Here is a 26,469-nt window from a genome sequence, read left to right as displayed (position 1 = left end):
AGCTAAGACGAAATTCCACAACTTTCATGTTGATCGCTTTTTCTGATTCGAGGCACTAGTCGAGGAACACAGGGGGTTCCTCAAGGAGTGACAGTGTGGGACTAGTCGATGAGTGCAGGGGACTAGTCGACGAGTCCAACAGGCAGAATGACGCTAAAGGGCGGAAAATGGCTAGTTTACCAAATAAAATATCTTATCTTCCCCCCTATGGCTAGTTAACGACTCCTTTGGCTCTTGGGCTATAAATACAAGCTATTAGACTTGTATTAACATGGTTTTGAAGGCTTTTGATCATTCTTAGTGAAAAATATCTTTCTATACCAAAACCTAAGCACCTAGCACTTTGCATTGTTGTTCTTCATTCACAAGTGCTCATTCTCTCTTAATCTTTAATTGTGTTTGATTCATTACTTGAGAGATAGTTTGAGGTCTGCTTTGTATTTAATATTTGCTCATTTGAGAAACATCAAATTGTATTTCCATCATCTTCTTGTAAAAGTTCTTTGTGAACCATTTGGTGAAAATTCTTTGTTAATCGAAGAGGCTCTTTGTGAGCGGGTAGGGATTTATTTCCGAGTGAAGGCTTTTTGTGAGCATGGTAGGGATTTGTTCCCAAGTTGTAAGGCTTCTCTGCCGGTGAATGAGTTCCTTAGTGGATTGTGGAATCCTCAGGTTGGTCCCAAGGCATGGACGTAGGCTTGGTACCAAACCACATAAAAATAGTGGTGTTGATTTTCTCTACCTTTCTCTTTATTTTATTTGTCTTGCACATGATTTACATTTACTTATATTGTGATATAATTTCTTGTATCTTTTCAAGAGTTTTTATTTTGTAGAGAAATATGCATTTCGCGAAAAGAGTTTATTCACCCCCCTCAAGACTATATACTCCCCGGGCTAGGATGTCTAACAGTTTTGATTCTCCTTCTATCATTAGATATCTTGAACCACTAAAAGGGGATCTTTTTAGAGTAAGATTTATAGATTGTCAATTTGATGAATCAATTTTCCCGTCATTAGGAGAAGGAAAAGGTAAAGGATTAAAAATACAATAAATTTGTTGGAACACATCAACTTTGTCTAATCTTGATACACACACAAATCAATGTGAACTTGAAGTTCAAAGAATAATTCATTTGCCGAATGCTGCAAATCAATTGCCAGATGTTTTTACAAACACCAAAAGGGTCACTCAATCACATGTTCCAACCATAAATATTCCTGCTAGATTGATTGTTTATGAAGAACACCCAATGGGAATAGCATCTAATGAATCTAAAATGTGTCAGAAGCGTGGCAGACCAATTGGTGTAAAGGATACTGTTCCTCGAAAGAAAAAGGAAATGAATAAAAGTGACACTCCAAAAGAGGTCATTAACACTCAAAAAGAGGTTAAAAGAAATATAGATCAAAAATCCAATATTTCCACAGAAGCGGCATCAGAAGTGTTTTCGGTACCAGAAAATTATGAGATCTCATTAAAATTTGGAAATATGCGGAGAAGACATGAAGTTGTTGTTGACAATGTGTTTGCATATGCGATTGCTTTAGAAATTATTAATGATAATGAACTTGAACCTCAAACTGTAGAAAAATGTCGATATCGAAATGATTGGCCAAAATGGAAAGAAGCAATACGGGCTGAGTTAGACTCATTAGCCAAAGTAAAGTATTTGAACCAGAAGTCCAAACACCTAAGAATGTCAAACCTGTTGGGTATAAATGGGTTTTTGTACGTAAAAGAAATGAAATGAATGAAATTGTGAGATACAAGGCGCGTCTTGTAGCACAAGATTTATTACAAAGGCCTGATATAGATTATAATGATACCTATTTGCCTATTATGGATGCAGTTACTTTCAGATTTCTGATTAGTTTAACGGTTTTTGAAGGATTTGACATTCGCTTTATGGACGTAGTAACAGTTTACTTGTGTGGCTCATTGGATAATGATATATATATATATATATATATATATATATATATATGAAAATCCTTGAAAATTTAAAATGTCTAAAGCATATAATCCAAAACAACGACAAATGTATTCTGTTAAATTACAAAGATCCTTGTATGGACTGAAGTAATCTGGACGAATGTGGTACAATCGTTTATGTTAATATTTGTTAAAAATTGGATATGAAAATAATCTTATTTGTCCTTATGTTTTTATCAAGAAGATAAATTCTGGATTTATTATAGTCGCATTTTATGTTGATGACATAAACATAGTAGGAACTTTAGAAGAGATCTCAACGACTACTGACTACTTGAAAGAATTCGAAATGAAGGATCTTGGGAAGACAAAATTTTGTCTTGGTTTTTAAGTTGAACATTTAACAAGTGGAATTCTTATTCATCAATCATCTTATGTAAAAAAATCTTGAAACAATTTTATATGGATAAATCTTATCTATTAAGCTACCCGATGGTTGTTCGCTCACTTGATGTGAAAAAAGATCTTTTTCGTCCTCGAGAAGGTGATGAAGGAATCCTTGGTCTTGAAGTACCCTTAGTGCAATTGGAGCACTCTTGTATCTTGTAAATTGCATTAGACCAAATATAACTTTTGTGGCAAATTTGTTGGCAAGGTTTAGTTCTGCACCAACTTAGAGACATTGGAATGAAATAAAATATGTTCTTCATTATCTCCGCGACACATCTGATATGGGTTTGTTTTACCCAAAGGGAGTAAAGTGTGTGTTAAAAGGATATGCAGATGCTGAATATGTTTCTGATCCTCATAAAGCTTGATAAAAAACATGTTATATTTTTACATGCGGTGATACTGCTATATTATGACGATATGTAAAGTAAACGATCACTATTACCTCTTCAAACCATTCAGGAATATTGGCAGTTCACGAACCAAGTTGTGAATGTGTGCGATTAAGAACTATAATCCAACACATTAAAAGGACAAGTTAGGGGTGAGCAAATGGTCAGTTCGACCAAATTCGATTAATTAACCGAATTAACTGAAATTTTCTGTTAATGAGAACTGTTAACCGAATCGATCGAATAAAGAGGCCTCACCGAACCGAACCCGACCGAATTACCTTTTTGGGTTATTCGGTTAATCGAATTAATTTGAAATTAATTAATAAAAACATAATATAATTGTAGATTTTTTTATCAAATACTAATTAACATATTAACAAATTAACACATACAAATTAACATATTAACAAATTAGCATATACTAATTAACATATTAACAAATTAACATATACTAATTTATATTTAAATTTTAATTAATTATTAAATCGGTTATTTTGGTTAACCTAATTAACATTCCTTTTAACCGAACCGATTAACCGAACTTTGTAAAATCATAATCGACACAGACCGGTCTTGTGTTCTTAACCGAACCGAACCGAACCGACTAATTTCGGTCGGTTAATTCGGGTTTCCCCTAATTATGCTCACTCCTAAGACAAGTGGATTATTATTGGAAAATGACAAACCAATAATATTGTACGAGAACAATGCAACATGTATTGCACAAATTAAAAGTGGGTACATAAAAGGTGATAGAACTAAACATATTTCACTAAAATTCTTTTACACTCATAAATTTCTTTAAAAAAGGAGATGTTGACATTTGTAAAATTCGTTCAAGTGACAATTCAGCAAATCTATTCACAAAAGCATTGCTAACTTCAATTTTCAAAAAACATGTATATAACATTAAAATGCGACAACTTAATGACATATCTTAATTGATTGGTTTTTGAGGGGAAACATGAATATGTACTCTTTTTCTTTCTTTAAGGTTTTGTCCTACAAGGTTTTCCTTAACGAAGATTTTAACGAGACATATTCATAGTATATAGTCCTCAAAGGGGAAGTGTTGTAAAACGTGTATATTGTGTATGTGGATGATTATCTTGAGAATAAATTATAACTTTTGATATGTCCACATAATAGTTCATTATGGAATTGATTTTTGGGATGCCAATATAATATTTCCCTATATAAGGACATGTTTTACAACCAAAATAGAGATAAAAAGTTGATTAACAATATCTAGTTCCTAAAGAACTAGACTGCTGAATTTTTATAGTTTCAAATTTCTTTACTTTAATTTTCCTATAATTCTTTCTTTATTTCATTTACAACATTTATGTAATTGTCAACTATATTATAAAAATAAAAATTTTTAAAAGATAAATATATTATCCTTTTAAAATTAATGTTAATGATTTAAAATAAATTTATTTTTTTATATAAAAAATTAATAACAACCTAGGTATTATTAGGCCTGTCCTAGTCACGAAAAACTCAGCGAGTCGCCTCGCTCCTCCCGTTCCTCTGTAATCACAAAGTTGTGAACAAATCCCTGCTCCACCGCCATTGAAGAAGATAAACAGCAGAGCTCTAAACCCAGAGAGCGTTGGGTATGCGGTACTGGGTTTGGTGGAAATATCCTGAATTTCTGAGCTCTACCCTATAAATCAAACCCTCAAATCACAGAGGGAGAGCGTTTGGAAGGGTATTGGGATTGGTTGAAGTCGGTGGAAGATGGGGAAGAACGAGAAGGCGGAGCTAGGAAGGGCACTGGTGAGGCACCACAACCAGATGATCCAGCAGTCCAAGGACAAGAACTTTTCATACAGAAACCAGCAGAAGAAGGTCCTCGAATCCGTCACCGACGTCAGCGACATCGACGCCGTCATTCAGCAGGCCGAGGAAGCCGAACGGCTCTTCTCTTTCGATCACCCCACTCCCAATGTCCTCATCAATTTGTACGTCCCGACTCCCCGCTTTGATTTTTTTTTCGTTTTCAGTAGCTGAAATCTCGCGAATTCATTATTTTTTTGCTCAATCGAAATTGAGAAGTCATTTCGCAATTTTTTTGCACTTGTTTTTCTCTTCTTCAATAGTGTTTGAGAGTTAGAAGCTGTTTGAGATATACTGAAATGAAGGCTATGGTCCTCAGTTGAGAGCTTTATGACATCGTGTTGTTTTATGTTTATTGTTTATTTTATTTTTTTCTGCCTCTTTGCATTGAGATAAATAATATTGCTAGTGTTGTACATAGACTAGTGTCAATTTCTTGAGATTTTCTAATATAATCCTTGGGAATTTAATATTTTTTTTTCAATGTTTTCTTCTTATCAATTAAAATTCAAAATAAGTTTTCATGAATGAGAATTTCCAGGTCTTGTATTGATGATGAATTGAAGATACTTGCTCCCACAATTTATTACCAAACATTACAATGACACGGTACTTCAGTATTGAAGCTCTGTATTTGAAGCACAAAACATAAATAGAGCTTCTATATTTATGAGTTAATTCCAATTTGTAGATTGCAGAATTCTACTTTTTTTTTTTCAATAAATATTTTAAATTCTTTTTTACTGCACATGTCTCTTTAATCTTAGAAGTTAAGAAGTCATGTTGTCTTAAATGAGTAGATTATTAGCATCACAAACATTATAGCATGACTAGTAAAGCAGCATGTTTGTAAAAAGATATGAGATCTTGTTATAAGAAAAAGATTCATTAAAGAAGACATAAACTTACCTCATGTTTTTAGGATTTGCATGTTCCACTGTATTTTCACTGTTAGCCGTTGTGTGTCATGTTTGGCCTTCGCTCTGATGCTATTTCCTTATGATATCTGAGTAGGGATACAAGCTCTAGTACTAGTGACTTGACACCTGAAGAAAGGAGAGAGCAGCAAAAGAAAGAGGAGGCATTGCATGCTAGCAGCCTTCGTGTTCCACGCAGGCATGTACTTCCTCTTTGAAATAAACTAAACCAATTATTATTATTGTTTATTGTGTCTCCGATTTTCTGCTGTTCTACAGGCCACCATGGAGTGTAGAAATGTCTGTGGAAGAGCTTGATGTCAATGAACGGCAAGCCTTTCTGATTTGGCGTCGAAGTCTTGCAAGGTTAGCTTCTTGACAAAAGATCATGTAATGTCTGCTTACTAGGCATGAATGCATTCAAAACAAGCATTCACACATATTTGTATCAGCATGCTCAACTCACAACTTCTACATGAGAAAGTAAAAGATAAAATGCATTTCTTTATGGATGAAGAAAATTCATTAGGAAAGAGAGGAAGTACAAGAATACAAGTTATACCTCTACATCGAATGAAGGAAGAAGAGAAAGCAAGGAACAATTACTAATTTGATAAACTGTCCCATATATTTGCATCTCAACCAATGACATTGCTCGATACATGACAAAAGCAGAACCAAAAGTTGAGCCAAAAAAAGTAGCCTACTCTGGACCAAATCATGAGATACTGCTCAACCATTAACGATTAGAGTTGCATTCCAACCAAATACATCATACCACAACAAAAGTAGCGCATCTCTAAATAATCTTCCTTTCTTACCACAACCAAAGGATTTTGTTTTTTGAAGGAGAAGATCTTGCAAAGCAAAATGCACTGGTGCCCAAACACCAAAAATCTTGTTTTAGATGCTCCAAGAGAAAGAACAGCTCAAAAGGGAAAAAAAATTTCATCTCATCACCGTAAAACCAAACCGCACACATCTTAAGACAAAGCTTCTTTTTTTGGCACAAATAATTGGTTCTTATCATGTTTTCTGTTTTCTTAAATTGGGAGAAAGGTGTCTAGGTGTTGCATTCACACAGGCTAACATACTTTTTCTTTCTTCTTTCCCTCTTTTGGGGATGGGGTGTTGTCTTTCCTGTTTTGTTTTATTGTCCCAAAAAGCTGGTTGGGGCAGAATATTCTGCTTGAAGTCAGAAGGTTTAACCTGACTCATAGGTGTTGCACCTTTATACTGTTTGACTTGAAGGTGAAAATGTTTTATGTTACCTGGAACATGGATCACTTTTGACTGGTGGGATTTGGGGAATTCTTGTTAGAAATCTGTCATGGTACTAATCCAAGTGATAAAGAATTAAAAATAAAAAGTTTTAACTTAGGCAACCTAAACACATGCCCTTGCTGTACAGACTATCTGCAGCCTTTTCTCATGCATTAGTCGGCATTTCTCATGCCTGCGATGTGCATAAGTCCTTTGGATTGTTTCCATGTTTTGATACAATTCTTGTAAACTTAGTATGTCAAAAGATCAATAGAATTAACCTTTCAAAGAAGAAGGGATTGTCAACTATGTATACAAGTTCTACCACTTTTTTCATTTATGTATACATTGCCTTGCTAGCTTCTACTAAGTGACACAAAACATTTATTATACTGATAAGAGTTAAGACAATATTACAATAAAAGGAAACCAACATTAAAGATTACCTTCCAGTGCGGGTATTTAGATCGTCAGCTGTAGGTTGCACATAATAGTAAAGGTTAATTTGTAAATGCAATGTATTAAGTTAAAAAAGAATAAAAAACTTAAAATAAACAAATTCTAAACAAATTTCCAAACCTTTGCATGATTTAGACAACCTTTGCTGTTGTAAATCAATTCAACATGCACTTAGTGTGTTAAACCTGTTCACACATAGCTAGTTCCAAGCCCCGTAAAAGGAGGCAGGCTGTGTAAGGTTGGAGATGCTGAGCATAAAATTTGCTTGTAAAGTCTGTATGATATGGATCCTAACTGGTTATTAATTGGGGTGTCCTCTGCAGCCGAAAAGGGGGCAATGGTGCACTAATTCATTGTCCTGAAGCGTGTCTTGCACTAGGTTGAATATGCTAGGGTTCCAAGTTCAAGCCATTATGAACTTGGGCAGGTGAAGAAGCTAGTTCGTGAGACTAGGTTAGGTTAGCAACTTGGTTGGTGGGGCAACTTGGAAGATGTGGATGTTTACTTGTTAAAGCATCGAGATGGTATGATGATTAGGAGAAAAAATTAACATTTTTGCCATCAAGAAACAAAGTGGGGGGGGGGGGGATGGAAAATTTAAAAAACTGAAAAGTTAGGGTTTAAAATTTGGTACAATGATTTATGAATTTATTTTTCTATAAAAAAGGTACAATGGGAATATTGTGGTGCAAGGGAAAACAAATATTACTGATGGGGAGAGGTTTGTGAAGCTTGGTGCTAATAAGGTCTATTCTTGTTGAATAGGGGTGCATGTGGTTGTTGAAATGAGTAAATGTTTTGAGGAGAAACAAGTCAATTTTGATGTGATGACGTCCAAAATTTTTAGAAGAAGTTTAATGGTCATTTGTGTATTATGGAGACTTAGGTTCCTTGGCATGTTGAACGAGATAATGATGCAATTTGACTTGGAAACAATCAACATGGAATTTACATTTGACATATTCATATTCTCATTGGCTTCAAAGATGACTTAAAATTAAGTTTCCAAAACAGGTAAAACAAAAATCAGAATCCAATTTTTTTCACATGCAATCGCAAGTTTCAAAACTGTCTAAAAAAAAAAAAAAAGATTCAGTACATGAAATAGTGAATCACATTTTGATTGATATATGGATTTTCTTGAACGTCTTCAATGGATTGGATCAATTGAAGTTGAGGATTTCCTAAAAAAATTGGATTGAGTAAATGAGATGAATGCTTCTGAAAGCAAGTGGGCAAGGCTTTGCTATGCAGTTGTCACTGGTTAAGAATTGGTGGGAGTCCCAAACAATGAAATTGTGATGAGCTCTACACCAATGGAGTTGAATTTATATTTGAGTTCATGAAATTATTTTGGAAAGTAAATGAATTGAGAGCAAATTTTACAAAATCTCATGGGGAATTATTTTGGAAGGTAGATGAATTGGGAGCAAATTTTACAAAATCTATTAGTGATTTCGAGTAAGAGAGAGAAAGAGGCAGAGATTGGAGAGAGGGAGATAGAGGTTTGATTGAGAGAGATTTATGGCAATGAAAAAGAGAGGAAGAGTGTGAGGGGGAGATTTATGTGAAAGTCAACACAAATTTAAGAGTCTAAATATAAAGGTATTTTTTATGGATTAAATTGCACAAATTAAAATGCTCCAATAACAATCCAGGAAAGAAGAATTCAACCAATCAAAAATTAGTTTTAAATTTAAAAAATTCAAAATTATGAGAAATTAGGATTTGGGGTTTGGAGGATTCTTAAGCATGGATGGTCTTATAGTATAGATGAGTGTGTTTATTTTTTTTCTTTAAACGTTAGGCCTAGACTATGAATTTAATAGACGCAATAGAAAATATGGAATGGATATTTTCTTATGAATATTTGTATCAATGCATTATGTATTTGAGTGTCTATTTTTTCGTTAGAAGATATTCCAGTGTGTTTATGAATTTATGAAGCAGAATTTTTAATATATATTGTTGTTATGTGACATGTTATCCTTTCTAAAATAACCAAGTGCTCTACTTTATTTATTGCTCTCTCCCCCTCTAATAACAAAAGAAATTTGTTAAGAGAGGAGAAAAAACAATTGGAAATTGAAAGCAAACATAATTCCTCAAGAAAAAAATGAGATTAAAAATAAAATAAAAAAGAAAGGCAAAAATGCAATATGTGTTAGCTTGTAGAGATTGAAATTCTGTTTTTTTTTTGGATAGAAAAAGAAGGTATATGAGAATGAGAATGAGAATCCTCCTCCCCAAACACACACACACACAGAGTTGAGAAATCTCCTCTTCAATCCTTTTATGTCGTAATTAACTGAACACTTCAAGTTAGTAACTTGAAGCTAAATGTAGAGCTTATGATATATTATGTACTATACTAGATACGAAAGAGGGAGAAAGTGACATTTATAAACTTGCCAGAGCTAAAGAAAATGCAAAGATCTAGGTAGTGTAAAATGAGTAAAGGTCGAGAAAGATGATGTCTTAATCAAAGAAGAAGACATAAAAGAGAGGTGGTGGAGATACTTTAATAAGTTGTTCACAAAAGACCAAATTGAAAGCTTGAGCTTGAAAGTGACAAATAAGGAAAAGACTAAAAATAGGAGATTTATTTGCAAAATTAGAGCCCTTGAAGTTAATATGACTTTAAAATGGATGAAAAGAGAGAAATCTATAAGACTAGATAACATACCAATTGAAGTTTGGAAATTTTTAGCGGATAAAGGAAGTAATCTATTCAACACTATTATAAAAATCAAGAAAATGCCGGATGAATGAATGAAAAGCATGTGAATTCCTTCATACAAAAACAAATGAGATATTCAAGTGTGTAATAGCTATTGCGGAATTAAGAATATGAGTATAGGATGAACCTATGGCAAGGGTGATTGAACAAAGAATAAGATTAGAAATGAGGGTTTCAGAGAATCAATTTGGTTTAATATTTGGGAGATTGACAACAGAAGCTATTTATCTTTTAAGAAGATTAATGGAAGTTTATGGAAAAGAAGAGGGACTTACATATGGTTTTTATTTACCTTGAGAAGGCCTATGATAGAGTACCTAGGGAAGTTCTTTGGTGGGCTTTATAAAAGAATGGGGTATGCAATAGATATACAATGGTCATTAAGGATATGTATGATAGATGAACTACTAGCATTAGGATTGTAGGAGGGGGATTTAGAGAATTTCTAATTACAATAGGTGTACATCAAGATTCTACTTTGAATCCATATCTTTTTGCTTTAGTGATTAATTAACTCATTAGGAATATCCAAAACGAGATCCCTTTGTGTATGTTGTTTGCAAATTAGGAGTGGAGTAGAATCTAAGTTAGAACTTTGGAGAATTGCTTTAGAGTCTAAAAGTCTTAGGAGAAGTAGAAATAAGACAAAATATATGAAATATAATTTCAATAGCGTAAGGAGGAGTTTTGGAGAGAAGATTAAACTTGATTTGTTTTTGATTTACTAGATTCTTGTAATTTTTGTTTTTGATTTGTTTACCCCATGTACACTCCTTGTGTACTTGGTGTTCATTTTTGATATCAATAAACTTATTACTTATAAAAAATAAAGATTAAACTTGATAATTAAGAAATTAATAGCACTAGTAGATTTCGATATCTTGGATCTATTATGGAAGCGATAGTGGAAATTGAAGAGGATATAATACAGAGTTAAAGCAAGTTAGGTAAAATGGAGGAGTGCGTTAGGCGCCTTGTCTGATCATAGAATACCCTTAAATTTAAAAGGTAAGTTTTATAAGATGATTATAAAGCCAGCTATGCTTTATGGATGAGAATGTTCTACAACTAAGAAACAACATGTAAAAAAAGGTTAAAGTTGCCGAAATGTGAATGTCAAGGTGGATGAGTGGTATAACATTAAAATGTAAATTAAGGAATGGACATATATGCTATAAACTAGGCATAGCACCAGTTGTAGACAAGATAAGGGAGGGGGCAGCTTAGATAGTTAGAGCATTAGAAACGCAGGCCTAGTAGCACACATGTGAGAAGGGGTGAGTTAGTTATTGTTTCTGAATTAAAAGGGATAGGGGTAGAACTAAAATAACCTAGAATAAGGTAGTGAGGAAGGATTTAATAGCTCTTAAGCTAGCAGAGGAGCTCTCGATCAGTTGAATTGGCGGAAAAGATTCATGTAGTCAACCCCACCTAGTGGGACTTAAGGCTTTTTGTTGTTGTTGTTTCATGTTAATTAACTACCTTTGACCCTTCTTAACTTTGTTATTGCCCCCGTCAAATCACACTTCATTTCGTCCAGGATCACAGATCTTCAAATCCAATTTTTCCATAAGGTCTTGAGCTTCTAAATCCTTCTGTGGAATCCCCTCCACTGGTGTAGGTAAAATTTCGTGCTTGCACTGCAATTTATTAACCAAAGTTACCAAACCATCATCTTCAAAAATAGAAATAGAATACTCCTCCAGTCCTTCCAACAGGGATGGATGAATATATGAAAAGTCCCCTAGAACGACCCAGGATTTAAAAATATATCCACATTTTCCCCTAAACTCATCCAACAGCAAATCCCCATCACAATCAGCCTCAAAAAGATCATCACTATTATTATCTGATAGATCCCCCCATTTCATTTCCTCCTTTGCTTTGCTAGGCCCATCACAAGAATTGCCCATCTTCTTAGCAAAAATATCTTCCACAATACTTAACTCTCCTTTTAAATTCTCTTCGAAATCTTTGGCACAGTCTCATCAGAGTGCTCTTCCTTTTCTTTTTATATCTCCCTCGTTTCTGCACCCATCAGAGCAGCCTTCCAATGAGCATAAACCTTGAGACCCATATATTTATCTGACTTAGAGCCTGAAACATCATATTTCCTACTCAAATCACCATCTCCTCTGTTAGCCTTCATGACACTGGCCTGTTCCTATGTAGAACCAGAATTATCAGCCATTTTTACACTTTTGATTTTTCCATTTTTGTCACCTAGAGAGTTTAGCGAAGTCAACTTTAAATGCATAATGCCCCCCACCAGCAGACAAGAAGGCAAAAAACAATAAATAAAAATATCGAAGACGTACACAAACCCAACTTCGCAGTTCTCTTGTAGAAAAATATTTGATTTGGATTATCATGCAGAATATAGAACTTCATATTTCCAATTTGCAATAGGTCCCTTTTGGTGGTTGCTTTACCTTTTTGTCCTATAACTATTTGTTTGGTTTATTTGTTCTTCATTTTGTTTTTTCATTTTTAGGTTGGCAGGAGGGGGAAGGGTTAGACGTGTTAAGAGTTATTAATTTTGGACAAAATGGAAGGAGGAAAGCTAAAAACAGTAAAGGTCGAAAAAACCACTAGGTCACACCATCTTGTAACCCAAGAGAAAGGAAAAAGAAAGCAAATACAAGCTCAAGCCTATAGAAAGCGTCCTTCTCACAACCTCAGAGGAGAGCCTTACCACTAAACAAGACGACACAACAAATCCCTGACAACCAGAGTGCAAATGCAATAAACAAAAGACAAATACAAGTCCATAAAAGCAACAAAAAAACAAAAAAAAGGCTGAATTGGGTGGACCCAAACAAATTAACGACAATTTGACAAACTACTTGCAAGCCTCAATTAGCTTATGCCCCCAGGAGTTTTGTTTGGAAAGGAGGCCATTGAGGAATTATTTGCTTTAAAGCATGATTTAGAAGGCTTGTAGCCAATGGTGCTTTAGCTTTTTCAATATTATACAAGGATCAAACTTTTTGCTCATCTGAAGCCCCCAGATTCAACAATTGAATTCATTTTCTTTACCTTAAGAGTATTGAATATTTTCCCCAAGATTCCCAGAAATCTCCTTTCTAAAAATGGCTGAGGCATTTTCTATAATCTCAAGCACATTCAGAGCCAAGATATTGCAAGTTGCAACCATTCTATGAGAATCACTGAGGTCCTGATATTTCCCTGTTTTACTCTTTCTTTTCCATGCCCATAATTTGTAGGAGCCTTTCTTTACCTAGTGGATACCTATCCAATTTGTGATCTGATAAGGTAGGATTCTGTTGGCTTTTAGGAAGCCACACTGGATAGATTTGTTTGGACATTAGAGCTTAAGTGGCCAGAGGTGTTGCACTGGCTATTCTCATTGGGCTGCCAAGTGATCTCTGTGTTAATATCTATGACTTCACCCATTCACAATCATCGAGATCTACATCTATACAATCCATAATCCATCGGTAGAAATCTAACCCATACTTTTGCAGGATTCTACTTGCGCTTCAATCCCATTGCTTCATCAACATAGCGAGGTTTGCTTTGCTAGTTTGTATTGCAGGGCCCTTCATTTTTCCAGTAGTCAAGGAGAACTTTTTAGAATTTACCCAGATTGGCAGTAGGATCCAACTTCTTAGGTTTAGTGTTGCCTGAGAGCTAAAATAAGGGAAGAGAGAAGTAATTTTCAGTATTCTAGAATCTAAGTTTTGGATTATGCAGCTTGGATTGCACATTGCTTTTGTAGATTGCTCCTGGTTAGTGCTATCAATGCCCATCCCAAAAGGAAATGGATCAGAAAAGGTTGGGAGGATTTCTTCACTTTCATCTAATTCAATGTTGGAAATGGTGATGGCATCTTATTTTGGCACGACATCTGTTGTGGCTCCTCCCTGCTTAGTATCAAGTTTCCTTCCATTTTCAATTTACCTTGCAATAAAGACGATTTCATGAGTAGTCATGCTGATCACTCTGATAATGGAACAGCTTGCAACATCCCTTTTGTGAGCAATGCTGGCGACTAGAAGCTTGACTCGATTGCTAATTTCTATGGCTGTTTATACAGTAATGACCCTCACTGGACAAACCTGAATGCGTGTATGTGGAACCTTAACAAAGTGGCTCCTTTACAGTTAGTTCCATCTATGAGAAGGGCTAGACAAGCCTGCTGAGTCCTGGATTAGCTTCCCCCTGGAAGGCTATTTGTAGAACTGCAGCACCCCAAAGTTGCTTCTCCATTTTTTTTGGCTTGGAAGGCAAATTAGGGGAATATTCTATTTTTTAATAAAATCAAGAGAAAGGGTATAACTTTGGTTAATAAATGATTTTTATGCAAAGATTATGCTGAATCTGTGGACCACACCCCCTTGGAGCCTTTTTAATGAATTTCTCACTTTACTGATAACAAAGATTAAAGAAGAAACAGAAGGAAAATAAAATAAAGAAAACAAAGTCAACTTATTTGTTCAAATCATTCCCATCATTATGGATAGAGCATTTTTTCAAGCTTTCTAAATTGACACATTTTCTTCTTAGTTTTCATATATCGAACCGATGTTCCTATGCTCTAGATTTAGTCAATCACAAAGCCATCATAGCCAAAAGGTGTTGAACTTCATTACCCTCATTAACTTCATCATTCTTTGCAGGTATATCTATTGGTAAAATGCCATCCAATTTCTCTTGCTCCCTCTCTGCCCTTAACATAATTTGTATCTAAATTGTTCTCTTTGGGTGCAATTGTTTTAGTGGCTTGGTGATGCTACGCTAGGCTAGGCACCGTTGGCTGATGTTTGGTGTAAAAAGCTGTGGGATAGGACTGGCCGAAAGGGAGGGATCGGATGGTCACTCCCAATGGGCTAGGAGTGGCTAAACAATAAAAGACTAGACTGTCTTTATTTTTTTATTTTTTGGTTATATTGTTGTATTTATTAATGTTATTTTGATCTTTTAAATGATTAGCCTTTCCTTTATAGACCAAACATAGAATAGGATAACTATCATAAGCAGTCTAGTGCTATTCAGTTCAATCGAGTCCCATAAACCACAGCTACTGAAACAATGCACCCTTTATCCTTAAAAATAGGTACCGTTCTAGGTTAACTGTTGGAGTCTTGTACACAGGAAAGATCATCCAGTGTGAAGAGGTGTCTGAACCACTACTATACTGAGCAGAAATGTCATCCAATAACAAACCATCATCACACTCAAAAACTGTCACACTTACTCTACTCATCGGGTACATGATCCCAATTTTTAATTCTCTTTTGAATCTCCACCCTTGCAACATTTATCCCCAGAATCACTTCCTTTATTGATTTGAATCTCCTTTGAATCACTCATCCATTTTTTGAATAAATTGCACTATAAGGGACTAAACTTTGGTCCATTTTCTACTTTTAGGGATAGGACTTTGGTCCATTTTGTTGACATGGCAAGAAAATAAAAAATCCATTCTCACTTAAAAATTCAATTAATCCTAGTTAATTAACTGTAAGTCCTAAGTAATTCTGAATAATCCTAATTAAGTGACCTATCTTACTTTTTATAAAGAGTTCCGCTGAAGTGTGGCCCTTTCTCATAAGAAAAAGACCTAATTATGAATAGTAAAAATGGAAAACCCACCATTATTGTGGCCAATGTCACCCTATCTTTTTCCAACCACACCATAGAGCACTACAAACAGCTAATCAAACGTCCCAAGTTGAAACCCGCAACTAACCTAGCAAAATCTTAAATTATATCTCAACGAACTATTCAAAATAAGCATTGTCAAAGCACGGGTATAACTTAGCAGCATTACTGCCATCTTGTAGGTCAAATAACAATACATATTAATGTCCTTATTATGGCTCAAACATGACAATTCCACTATCAGACACCAAGATGAAAACCTTATCAATATAAACTTAGATCCATTCCCAGAAAATCCCAACTAATTCTCCAAAATCATAGGCTCAAGTCAGTGAAAGATGTAATCACTTGCAGAATTTGGGGAAGAAAACCACTTAACACAAAATTGCAATTTTGTGGTTCCATGGATTTTATTTGGTAATGCATGAAATTATTTAAAAAATTTTGTTATGATAGTTTTCTGCCTCTGTCATGATTGTGTAGAGATTGAGACTGAACACACTTGGGATTTCACTTTGCAGGATTGGGTTTTCCACTTTAAAGATTGATAAGTGCTTTTTTACTTTTCCAAGTATGTGAGTTGTTTATTTAAACTATTTAGAGTTAGCTAGGTTTAGCAAGTAATCAATTAGGATGAATTAATCTTTTAAATGAACTTTTAAAAAAAAAATAATTTTCTTGCCATACTAGCAAAATGATTAAAGCTAGTCCTTAAATAGAGAATGGACCAACCCTTTTTAGTGTAATTCATTGAAAGTATTTATTTATTTCACTATTTTGGCATTTAAAATATTTCTAATAATTTAGTTTAGATGGAAATTCCTTTTTTTTTTTTTGATAAACAAAAGAAATTTATTAGGAAAATTTGAAGGAATAATTACACCAAAAGAACAGAAAGTGAAAATGTCTTGGAGAACAAAAGCCATACTCTGACAACTCAAATACAGGCCCAAAAATGAAGGAATTAAAACTTTAAAGAGCTCTAGTGCAGCAATCACAATCCATCCTCTCTGCTAGCTGTCAAGAGAAACACCCCTAAAAATACCATTTGCAGAACGCCACAGTGATGTGAGAAAAAAATCTCATTCTTCTATCCCAAATTATCCAATGTAAAAAAACCATTAAGAATTCTGGTATTTATCTCCAACCAAATACCAAATAATGGCAAGAACCTACACTCCTCCACAAAACTTTCCTCTCTTTCCCCTTCCCGAAACCTGTCAAATTAGCAGCCCAAAAATCTGCGGAAGGACCAACTCAATTCTGCCCAAAAGTCCAAACAACTTATTCCAAGTCCCTTGATTGTAATAACTAGGAATTTAGACTAAAATGGAAAACAATAAAGTTTAGCCCCTTAAATAGAAAGTTCTGTTGTTTTTTGTATCCTAAAATTATTTTATCCCTGAGCTTTTGAGTAGTTCTTTCTGATGTTGCCCAAAAAATTATTCTATGACTATGGTTAAACCATATCAATATTTATTTTTAAATTTTTGAATGAGCTTTTAAAAACTATATTGTGGTTGCCATCATTATTTTCTTCCAAATAAATTTTTTGTTTTTAAAACTACATTGAGTTATTATCTATTAGAGCAAGTCTCTTCAGTTGTTTTTTCTTTGTTTTATACTTCATATGGTTATGGCTATTTATTTGCTTCAGCTACTGTTTTGCATCAGACTTGAGGAGAATGAGACGCTTGTTCTTACCCCTTTTGAAAAGAACTTGGATATCTGGAGACAGCTTTGGCGTGTGGTTGAACGTAGCGATCTGGTAAGGTGTTGTTTTTTTTCAATAATGTAGTATACTTTATTCCAGTTTGCATCTTCAAATGTGTTTCTTGTTGCTATTTATTTTATTATTATGCAGCTAAATGGGTAACTGGAAAAAGATTAATTCGTATCATATTGATTTTTCCTTAATGAGCAAAGTAGAAAGGGACATGATAGAATGCTTTTCAATTAGCTAATTCTCATCCATATATGCACGGCTGAGCTAAACACAGGGGGGCATACTTAGCTGGGTGCCTGAAAAAGGTTTTTACCTTGTAATACAATTCAAATGAAGTTTTAAACTTTGAACAGGATAAATATGAAATGGTTTTCGATTTCCAATCATTCTGAGTACCGTGCATTCCTTGAAAATTTATCCTTTTCTCTTTATTTTTAAGATTCCTGTGGGAGTTGCTAGTAAGATTAAGAATATAATGAGGGATTTCTTGTGGTTGGGGGTAGGAGGCTTTAGGGATCATTTGGGTAAGATGTGAACTGGTTTGCAGGTCTAAATGGGAGGGTGGTTTGGGTCTTGGAAATTTGGTGTCTAAAAACATAGCTCTCTTGGTTAAATGGCTTTGGCGTTTCCACTAGAGAATTCTTACCTGTGGTACAGAGTTGTTAAAAAAAAAAAAAAAAAAAAAAAGTACGGATTAGACGAGAGTGGGTGGGATACTAATTTGGGATTTAGATGTTCTTTGGAGAGTGTGGAAAGCTATCTCTTAGATTTAACCCCTTTTCATTCCCCATACTAAATTTCTGTTGGGTAGGGGTTGTAATAATCGCTCTTGGAGATATCTTTGGTTGGGGAATGTAGTTTTGTCCACCTCTTTTCCTTGTCTCTTTCGCTTGAGCACAAGGTAGGATGATTCCAATTCTTCTTTTGTTGTCCATTACCTTCTGGGATTTTCACTTTTGAATGTCGTTGAATGATAGAGAGTTGGTAGAGTTATCTTCTTTGCTATTCTTGTTGAATGTTGGTTTTCTTTTGAAGAGGATCGCCTCGGTCTTGGTCTTTGGATTTTTTGGGGGCTTATTCTTGCAAATCTTTTTGTGAATTCTTGACTAGATCTAATTTTTCTTTTCCACTCTATAAATCCATTTGGAAGGCTAAAGTCCCCTCCAAGCATAATCACAATGTATAAAAGATGTCATGCAGATTCTAAACTGTTAAAACAAAGTACACAAACATCTGGAGAGAGAGCCTTCAAACGTCTCCTGGTTTGCAACAAGTTATTGGTGGTAATTCTTTCAAGCGCAACTGGAATTTGATATATTCTGCTTGAATGTTGAGTGAGTTTTCAAAGATGGTGGAGGATTTCTTGGCAGTTTCTTTTGTTGGTTTTGGCAGCAAAAAGGAAAGGGCAGCACTCTGGAAATTTACTTTCTTTGCAATATTTTGGTGGTTGTGGATGGAGTGCAATGCTTTCATTTTTTCATGGAAGTCGTCATATTTGCTGGTTTCGGAGAAGATACATTATTTGGCTTCTCTTTGGTATGTTGTTCATGGGAATTTTAAAAGGGGGGGGGGGGGAGGAGAGGTGAGCTTTTTAGGTATTCAGTGTGACTGGTGGTAGTTGCTTGCTTGTTAGCTGGTTTTATTTCTTCTTTTTAGTTTGATTTTTCCATGTTTTTGGTTGGATTTTTCGAGCCTTTGCTAAGGAGATGTTTTATTCTCCTGGTTGTAAATTCTTAATCTATTAATAATATTCTTCTTTTGCTGTTAAAAAAAATAGCAATGCAAACAAAAAAATAAAAAATTATTAACCCATAAAAGGAATTCACAAGGAAGGACTATTCCCAAACTTTACCATGGGAAAGTCTATTTCTATCATATTCCATGTTGGATGGAATAACACAAACTTTTGCATGATTGACTTCTTTCTATGCTACTACATCTTTATACAATTTTTATTACTTTTTTGCTATATTCCATCACATTTTTAGGAATAGTGAACTTTTATAGAGATAAATATGCTTTACATCATGCCTTACCATCCTCGTTCTTCAGCGTTTATTTATTTATTTATTTGATGATAAAATATGATGTATTAAGGTAGAGAATGTACAATCAAAGTGAGGATACTAAATTCTCAAAAAAAAAGAAAAAACTAAAAAAGGAAAAAAAAAAGTAGAACAAAAATAAAAAGTAAAAAATGCTATGATCAGCCAAGAAATCCCCTCTTTAAACCCTTCCCATCATAGTTCACTGAACACTTCAAATTACCTCTAACCCTTCTTCACCTTGGATTTGCCATCATCAAGCATGACTTCTTTACCTCCTTGATTAGATAACCTGAGGCCTAAGTCATCCAACAACCTTTGAGTTTCAATGTCCTTAGGAATTTAAGTCTTGAATGGCAGTAGGCTGAATTTATACCTTTTTATAATCTTTGGGGACCTCATCTTCAAACATATTAATACCTTCTAAACCTTCTAAAGGAGGAGGTGGCACATAAGATAAATTACCGAGGCGATCAATAGAAGAATTGGAGGAATTTCCACATTGTTCCTTAATATGGTCCAATAATAGACCTTTTCGCATTCAAAATCACTACTCCCTATGTTGTCCTCATCCGAAACATCTTCTCATCACTTACTTTCCTTACTCAATATTGCTCTCTCATATCGATTAGCTCTTCCACTATACTTAATACACCTTTGGAATCTCTCTTTATAGTTTTATGTGTTTTCTGTTTAGATAGTTCTTGCTTATCTTCATTAAGTTTCCTCCCTTCAAAACCCATTTGCATTCTCGTACGACAAACGTTCACCTTACCACTCCTCGAATTATCTGAATAGACTCCCTTTCCAACTTGATTTCCCACTGAGCCAAAAACGAAATCCTGGTTTTCAAAATCACAAGAACTAAAGTTCATGGAACTAAACTCCCCCTTGCATTCATAGAGCTCCTCGTAATGTCATTTTCCTCTAGGTGAGGAGAAGCACCATACCTATCAGGCCTTCCTCCTTCCGGCACTTGCACTTTACTTCTGTGGAGCATCCCTCATTGCGACCATCAAAGATGTTATTTGAAGAATAGCACAATATTGGATCACCTTGTTCTTTGTTTGAAGATGGAGGCTGTTCAACTTGTTACTCCTTTGAAGGACGGTGAACCCTCGTATCCTCCCAAGTCGTGGGTGAAGAGGCTCCCTTATGTTCAGGGGGCTATTGAGACTCTTGGGCCTTCGTAGTTAAGTGGCCCATCTACGCTTCTGTAGAAGCTTCCCCACTACCCAGGCCCATTTTAAAATCAAAAGACAACTTTTGGGCCTCCTTAACCAATAATCTGATCAAAGAGTTTAATAGACTCTTATTATTTTCAAACAATCAGCCCAAATCAATGTTAATTGACAGTAAGCCAGACCAGCCCACTCTAGCTTTGTCGTCCCATCTTCCTCGCAAGAAACCCTAGCTGCCTCTATCTTTGTCTTCCCATTGCACATGCCATAAACCCTAGTTGCCTTTGATTTCAACTGCTTAGTCGACAATGTTGCCATCTACGCCATCGATTGTTCGAGTAGCTAACTAAATGGACTCCTCTTGGATCGTCTCCCACATTGAGCACAAACCATCACCTGCATATTTTTAGAAATCCATCGACCTTCACCATCGCTTCCAGTGACAACCAGGCTCCATGAGCAATTTTCATAGATCTTCTTGCTATTTGCTCCATTCGAGCCTGACCGACAAGAAATCTTCAAAGCAACAAAGGCATCCACAAATTGAGGCCACCCTTCCCCTTTTAGCCCTTTAGGAACAAAAATGGAATACTTCTTACTCCTCCATCCATGTTCTAAATCCATGAAAATTCTTGCCCAAGTTACATGAATCCCCATCCAATAATCAACATAACCCACCTGGAATCTTGGAATCCCTTGCCCGACCTATTGGCAAGAGCCGCGAACCTTGAGAAAACCATGAAGCAGCTCCTGAAGAGAGTCGTACCCACCGATTGGAGTTACGGTTCTTCTCAAGAACAAATAAAGCTCCAAACTTCCCTACCTTATCCAACCTCAGATAAGAGGACTTCCCTTTGATCTGGGTAGAGTGAACCCCCACCATCTCATCTAACTAGTAACGTGATGACAGATGAAAGGGAAACCATCGTAAGGGCGAAAATTTGAGTGAGAAAACCATCGTAAGCTATATTTGTGTCTGTGTATATCAGTATATATATAGCGTTTATTTTAGCTTCAATAATATTTGAGGTCTTGGGAAACCTAGGTGAAATGTGTTATAGTTGTTTCATCTTATCAAGATACATACTATGAGTTATTTTCTTAGATTTTTCTCAAAATCAGTAATTAACTACAAGGATGCTGGCAAGAATGAAGAAGACTTTTTTTATTGAACAGTTTCACCTTTTTTTTTTTTCCAGGGTAATTATGTTTGGAGTCTGGTTTATCTCAGTTCTTTGTTTCAATTTTTGTAGATAGAATAATAAACTCATTAATAGAGAAGGAAAAAATTAAACAAGTTGTAGAACAAGTAGTCCTCAGACAAAAAGGGTACAAATGAAAACTATAAAGAGCTGTATCCCAATCACTATATACATCAGTAAATGAAACACCGTGTAACAACTTGAAGCTGAAGCCCAAAAAGAAAGCAAGAAGAGCCACTCTATTCCACAGGTAAGAAAATACAACTCAATTCTTGAAGATTCTAGCATTCCTTTCTTACGTAGCACTGGGCTGTGAAAATTGCTTTCTTTTGGCTGAATGCACAGTTCCAGCAGCAATACAAACATAAAAATAGCCAAAGAATGCTAGGAAACTGAAGAGGGAACAGAAATAGATGAGTCTCTAGGGTTTGTGTGCTCAAGAAACTTATATCTGAAATTTTATTACTAAATTTTTGGAGAAAAAAAACTGAAAACTACTGCCTTTAGGAGAGGGTTTAACATTGAGTAACAGCAAACCTTAAAATCTCACTCCTTAATCTCCTAGGGAGCCTCTCAAATTTCTCATATGTTTTTTTTGCTTACTCGTTATAGGGGTGGGAGTGTTAGTGCTATCCTTTCTAGGAGGATCATTGGGTGGCTGATGCGTCTTTTTCAGCTTTGTTCCCTCATGTTTTTAGAGACTCTTCCATACATAATTCTTCTATTCCTTCCATTTATTCTTTGGAGGGAATTATCTTTCATAAAAGTATTTATTTTTACCAAAAATCTTAATGAGAGAGGTGGATGAACTGAAACTATAGAGTAGTTTCACTCTTTGTGTGATTTTTATGCAAGAGTACTAGAGGAATTAATCCAAAACCTTCTCTCTCTTTCTCCTCTTTCCTTCCGTTGTGCTTTTGGTCAGGGAGCTTTGCTGTCATGGCTGGTACATGCCATGACAGGAGGAGAGTGCAGTCACTTTGCCGAGATTGAAGGGAAACCCTTTGATTTGAGCCTGGAAAAATTGGGGGCAGAGACTTATGGCTTTGTTCTTAGTGTAATCCAGTACACATCAGTGTGTGACGATTTCATCAGTGGCAGGGAAGTGGTTTTCTGATGGGTTATTTTTGGTCTTTAGAAGGTTGGGAAAGTGTTGGAGTTGGGGAAGGTTTTGTATTGGACAGCAATTAGACCTTTGAAAATGGGGAAATTTTTGGAGTTTGTGTTTGGCTGGAATGGCAAGTGATCTTCAGTATTGGTCCATGGAGAGATTTTGTGTAAAAGTTTTGTATCACAATCAACCCTGTTAATGGAGTCGAAGGTGTACAGTCACAGCAGCATGCGCGATCATGGAGTGTGGCAGTTTTGATAAGCCAGGAGAGTGTTTGCTCACAGTTTGGTGGTATGATGCAGGTGGAGCAGCTTCTTCACACAACTCTGGTGGACAAAAGTGTTTGCTTGGGGAGTACTGTACGTGTTACAGAGGTGGCTAGGGTTTTGGTGGTAGTTGGGCAATCGATGATGATGGGGAGGGGTCGACCAGGATGCTTGAGGATTGTGTTCGTTTTAGGCCTGTTTATGGGTAGTAAAGGGATTATGGGCCTAAGTTCGAGTTCTTTAGGTGAACAAGCTCAATGTCCAAAGACCCAGTATTGAGGCTCAATGAAACTGGCCCATGTAAGGTCCAATGTTTTGGTAAGGAGTTTGTTAAGAATTATGTTTTTATCCAGGAAGGTACAGATTTAGCTAGGAGTGGTGCCAGTAGAGAGGCCCATGTAAGAAAAGGATTGGAAGTGGAGGGATATTTGAGTTCTTATGACAAGGAGATTGCACAGGTGGAGGATTCTTCTCCTCAGGCGAGAGATAGTTGTTTGAATGGATTTTGTAAGGCTTTTTCAGTGGGCTGAGTGTGGTAAGGAGTATTTCATGTGCTGATGAGGAATCCAGAGAGCCTTCTCTGGAGGCTGGAGGATTCACAAATGTATGAAAGGCACAGGACAATTGGACAGCTTATGAACAGTTTTGTGTACGAGACATCTAGGGATCAAATACAGATGGGTAGCAAAGTATAGGGTCTAGGATGGTGGGAACAAATTTCTGAATGACGGAAAGGTAGAATCTTCTGAGGTTTATACTCATTGGACTCTGAGGTAGGAGGAATTGGAAAAGGGGATCTTTTTTTCCTCTTATCAGCAAAGAAAAAATTTATTAAAAAGTGGCATCAAGGGGATGCCACCAATTACAAAGGAAACAATGAGAGAGAAACATCCCTTACTGAAAAGTGTCGAGAAAATCAAGGATTACAAAGGAGTCCCTCCCAACCAGCTCAGAAAAAATAGTTCCTTCAAAGGTTGTTTGTTCCTTCCTCTCCACACAAATAGCAAGGGGAATGAGGGAGGGAGGTTTTCTTCCTTCCTTATTTGTTCCGATCCCTTTCCAAGCCCACAGTTCAGCCACCACCATAGCTGCAGTAACCCTCTTCTGTTTGACCATGGAAATGGCTAAGTTCCACAATTCTTGGTCCATGAACAGTGCAGAAGGACATCATCAACCATTTCTGCCTGCTGTAGGCATAAAAATTATCTATTGACAAGAGAGATGCATTTTTTATGAAGATTGTCCATGGTAAGGATCTTCCCAAGAGTTGCTCCCCATGTGAAAAAAGTAACCTTAGTAGGGGCTGCCTTTTTCCAAATTAGTTTCCAGGGTAATTTGATACTGCTTTCAGCCAGGGTGTTAAGATTTCCAAAGGGAATTCTTGGGCTAATACTTGAAATGGTTTTGATATGCGGGTATGTACTTAAAAAGATATAGTGATGACAGTTTTATATCATTGAATTATCAATAATTTTGAAGTTAGACTCAGACAAGAAGGTTAGTAAGTGAATTGAACTGTTTATTGTTGAGAGTGAGTTTATAGTCATTTTGCTTGTCATTTTCTTTGGATAAGGAAAAATATATTAACAGGAGAACGAAGTAGATAGATAGGAGAACAAGATTTCCTCCGAAGAAACGAAAGAAACATTATAAACAATTACAAAAAAGCTGCCCTCCAATTCCTTTGTGACATTGGCCTACTTTAGATGAGGTTTATGGTCATTTTGGGTATGTATCAGAATCTTCTTCTGATTTATTGGGGGATATTTCTTATGTGTCAACATCTCTGCTTGAATGCCATGACTCATGAGGGCATTCCTATCTTTGAGGATGGTGGAATGGGAAAGGAAAAGCTGGTGAACATGCAGATTAAGGATGATATTTTGCCTACCCTTGTTTTTTTTGCAGTACTGGATAATGGAGAGGACTTATAAGTTTGACCATAACTGAGTAAAATGGGCTAGTGGCTGTCTGAACCAGTAGAAGTCTGTTTGGATGGTGTTAAAAGTAAGGTGAATAAAGGACAGCAGAATTAGCTAAGTTTTAGTGTTGTATTAACTGTGATGGGTTTTGACAGGGTTTGGAAAGGCTTTCTTTGTTAGCTTTTGTCAGTATTTTCCCTTTCTTTGTGCTTTGATTTTTTTCTTCTTTTTTTCCTTTTTGAGGATTTTTTTTGTTCCTCTCTTGGTTGTAATTCTTTGGCTTCCTTCTTAATCCATATTTTTTTGGTATCTATTCTTTCTTTGATTCTTTTGTTCCTCATCATTGGAGTGATTTTTGTAGATGGCATGGGGATAGTTATGATATAATTTATCTTTTCTGTTTATTTTAGCTCATTTAATGAAATATGCAAATTCTTTCTCCTTTTCCTTTGGAGATAGTTATTTGGAAGGCTAAGGTTCCATATAAGATTATGGCTTTCATCTAGAAATTGGTGCTTAACAGAATAATACCAGTGACTTGTTCCATGTGAGGAAGCCTAATAAAGCAATCAGTCCAAATATCTGTGTGATTTGCTTAGATTATAATGAAACATGACAACATTTGTTTCTTCATTGTCAGGTGGCCAGACAGCTTTGGTGTTATCGTCTCACCCTTGCTGGTGAAATGGGGTGTCTCCCAGGATTTGGATTTTTTTGGGGGTGGGGGGGTTAGGGGCTTTGGTATCAATAAAAATGAGAGTGCAGTGGCTGTGTGGATGGGCTGCAATTTTGTTGGTTTTCATGGAGAGAAAAAAATGCTAGAATATTAAAGAATGAAATCATGGCTCTGACTTCTTGTATGGATGTCTCTCTTCAAGACCAAATCTTTCTGTTTCTTTCCACTTCTCACTCTTGATAGCCCCTAAATTAGTTAGGTTAGCCCTAGCATTAGTAACAGCTCCTCAAATCACCTTCAGGGCTTGTTTTTGCCCTCTAAAAGACCCCAAACAACGGCTGAACTTTGCTAACCTGCATCTTAGAAGGTTGAGAAAATGGTCTCTTTGCTCCTTAATGCCATACTTCTGCCACCAAGGCATGTTGTTGAGCATCATCTAGGTTAAACAAGTGGCTCCCATCACATCCAAGTATTAATTCAAGCTTGCTAGTCAACAAGCTTTTGGTTGCTTATTACTTTATTAAACCTAACTGAATAGAGAGATGATCAAACTCTGCTTTGCACTCTTCCACGGAGAACCCCCTTCGCCCAATGTTATGAAGTTTCTTGTACAAATTGCATAATCAGTCAATCTGCTTTCATGGTTTCGCTTTCTTGTGCTCCTATGTGCTGGTTTGGTGCTTCTTTTCCCTGTTTGGTTGCTCTTCTAC

General features: G+C 35.8%; 1 protein-coding gene across 1 annotated transcript in view; it reads left to right on the top strand.

Annotated features, from left to right (window-relative positions):
- The first annotated feature begins 4,260 nt into the window (after positions 1–4,260).
- Positions 4,261–26,469, top strand: part of LOC131149009 (GTPase LSG1-2) — a 38,938-nt gene continuing 16,729 nt past the window's right edge. The window contains exons 1-4 of the mRNA XM_058099043.1: positions 4,261–4,748; positions 5,638–5,739; positions 5,820–5,906; positions 17,305–17,398. Of these exons, the coding sequence (XP_057955026.1) occupies positions 4,525–4,748; positions 5,638–5,739; positions 5,820–5,906; positions 17,305–17,398 (507 nt within the window). The 5' untranslated portion in view covers positions 4,261–4,524. The remainder of the gene's footprint in view (positions 4,749–5,637; positions 5,740–5,819; positions 5,907–17,304; positions 17,399–26,469) is intronic.

Source organism: Malania oleifera, chromosome 2 (assembly GCF_029873635.1).
Source record: "Malania oleifera isolate guangnan ecotype guangnan chromosome 2, ASM2987363v1, whole genome shotgun sequence".
NCBI classification, from domain to species: Eukaryota; Viridiplantae; Streptophyta; class Magnoliopsida; order Santalales; family Ximeniaceae; genus Malania; species Malania oleifera.
The sequence above is the reverse complement of the archived record's forward strand: the minus strand, read 5'-3'. Positions and strand labels throughout refer to the sequence as shown.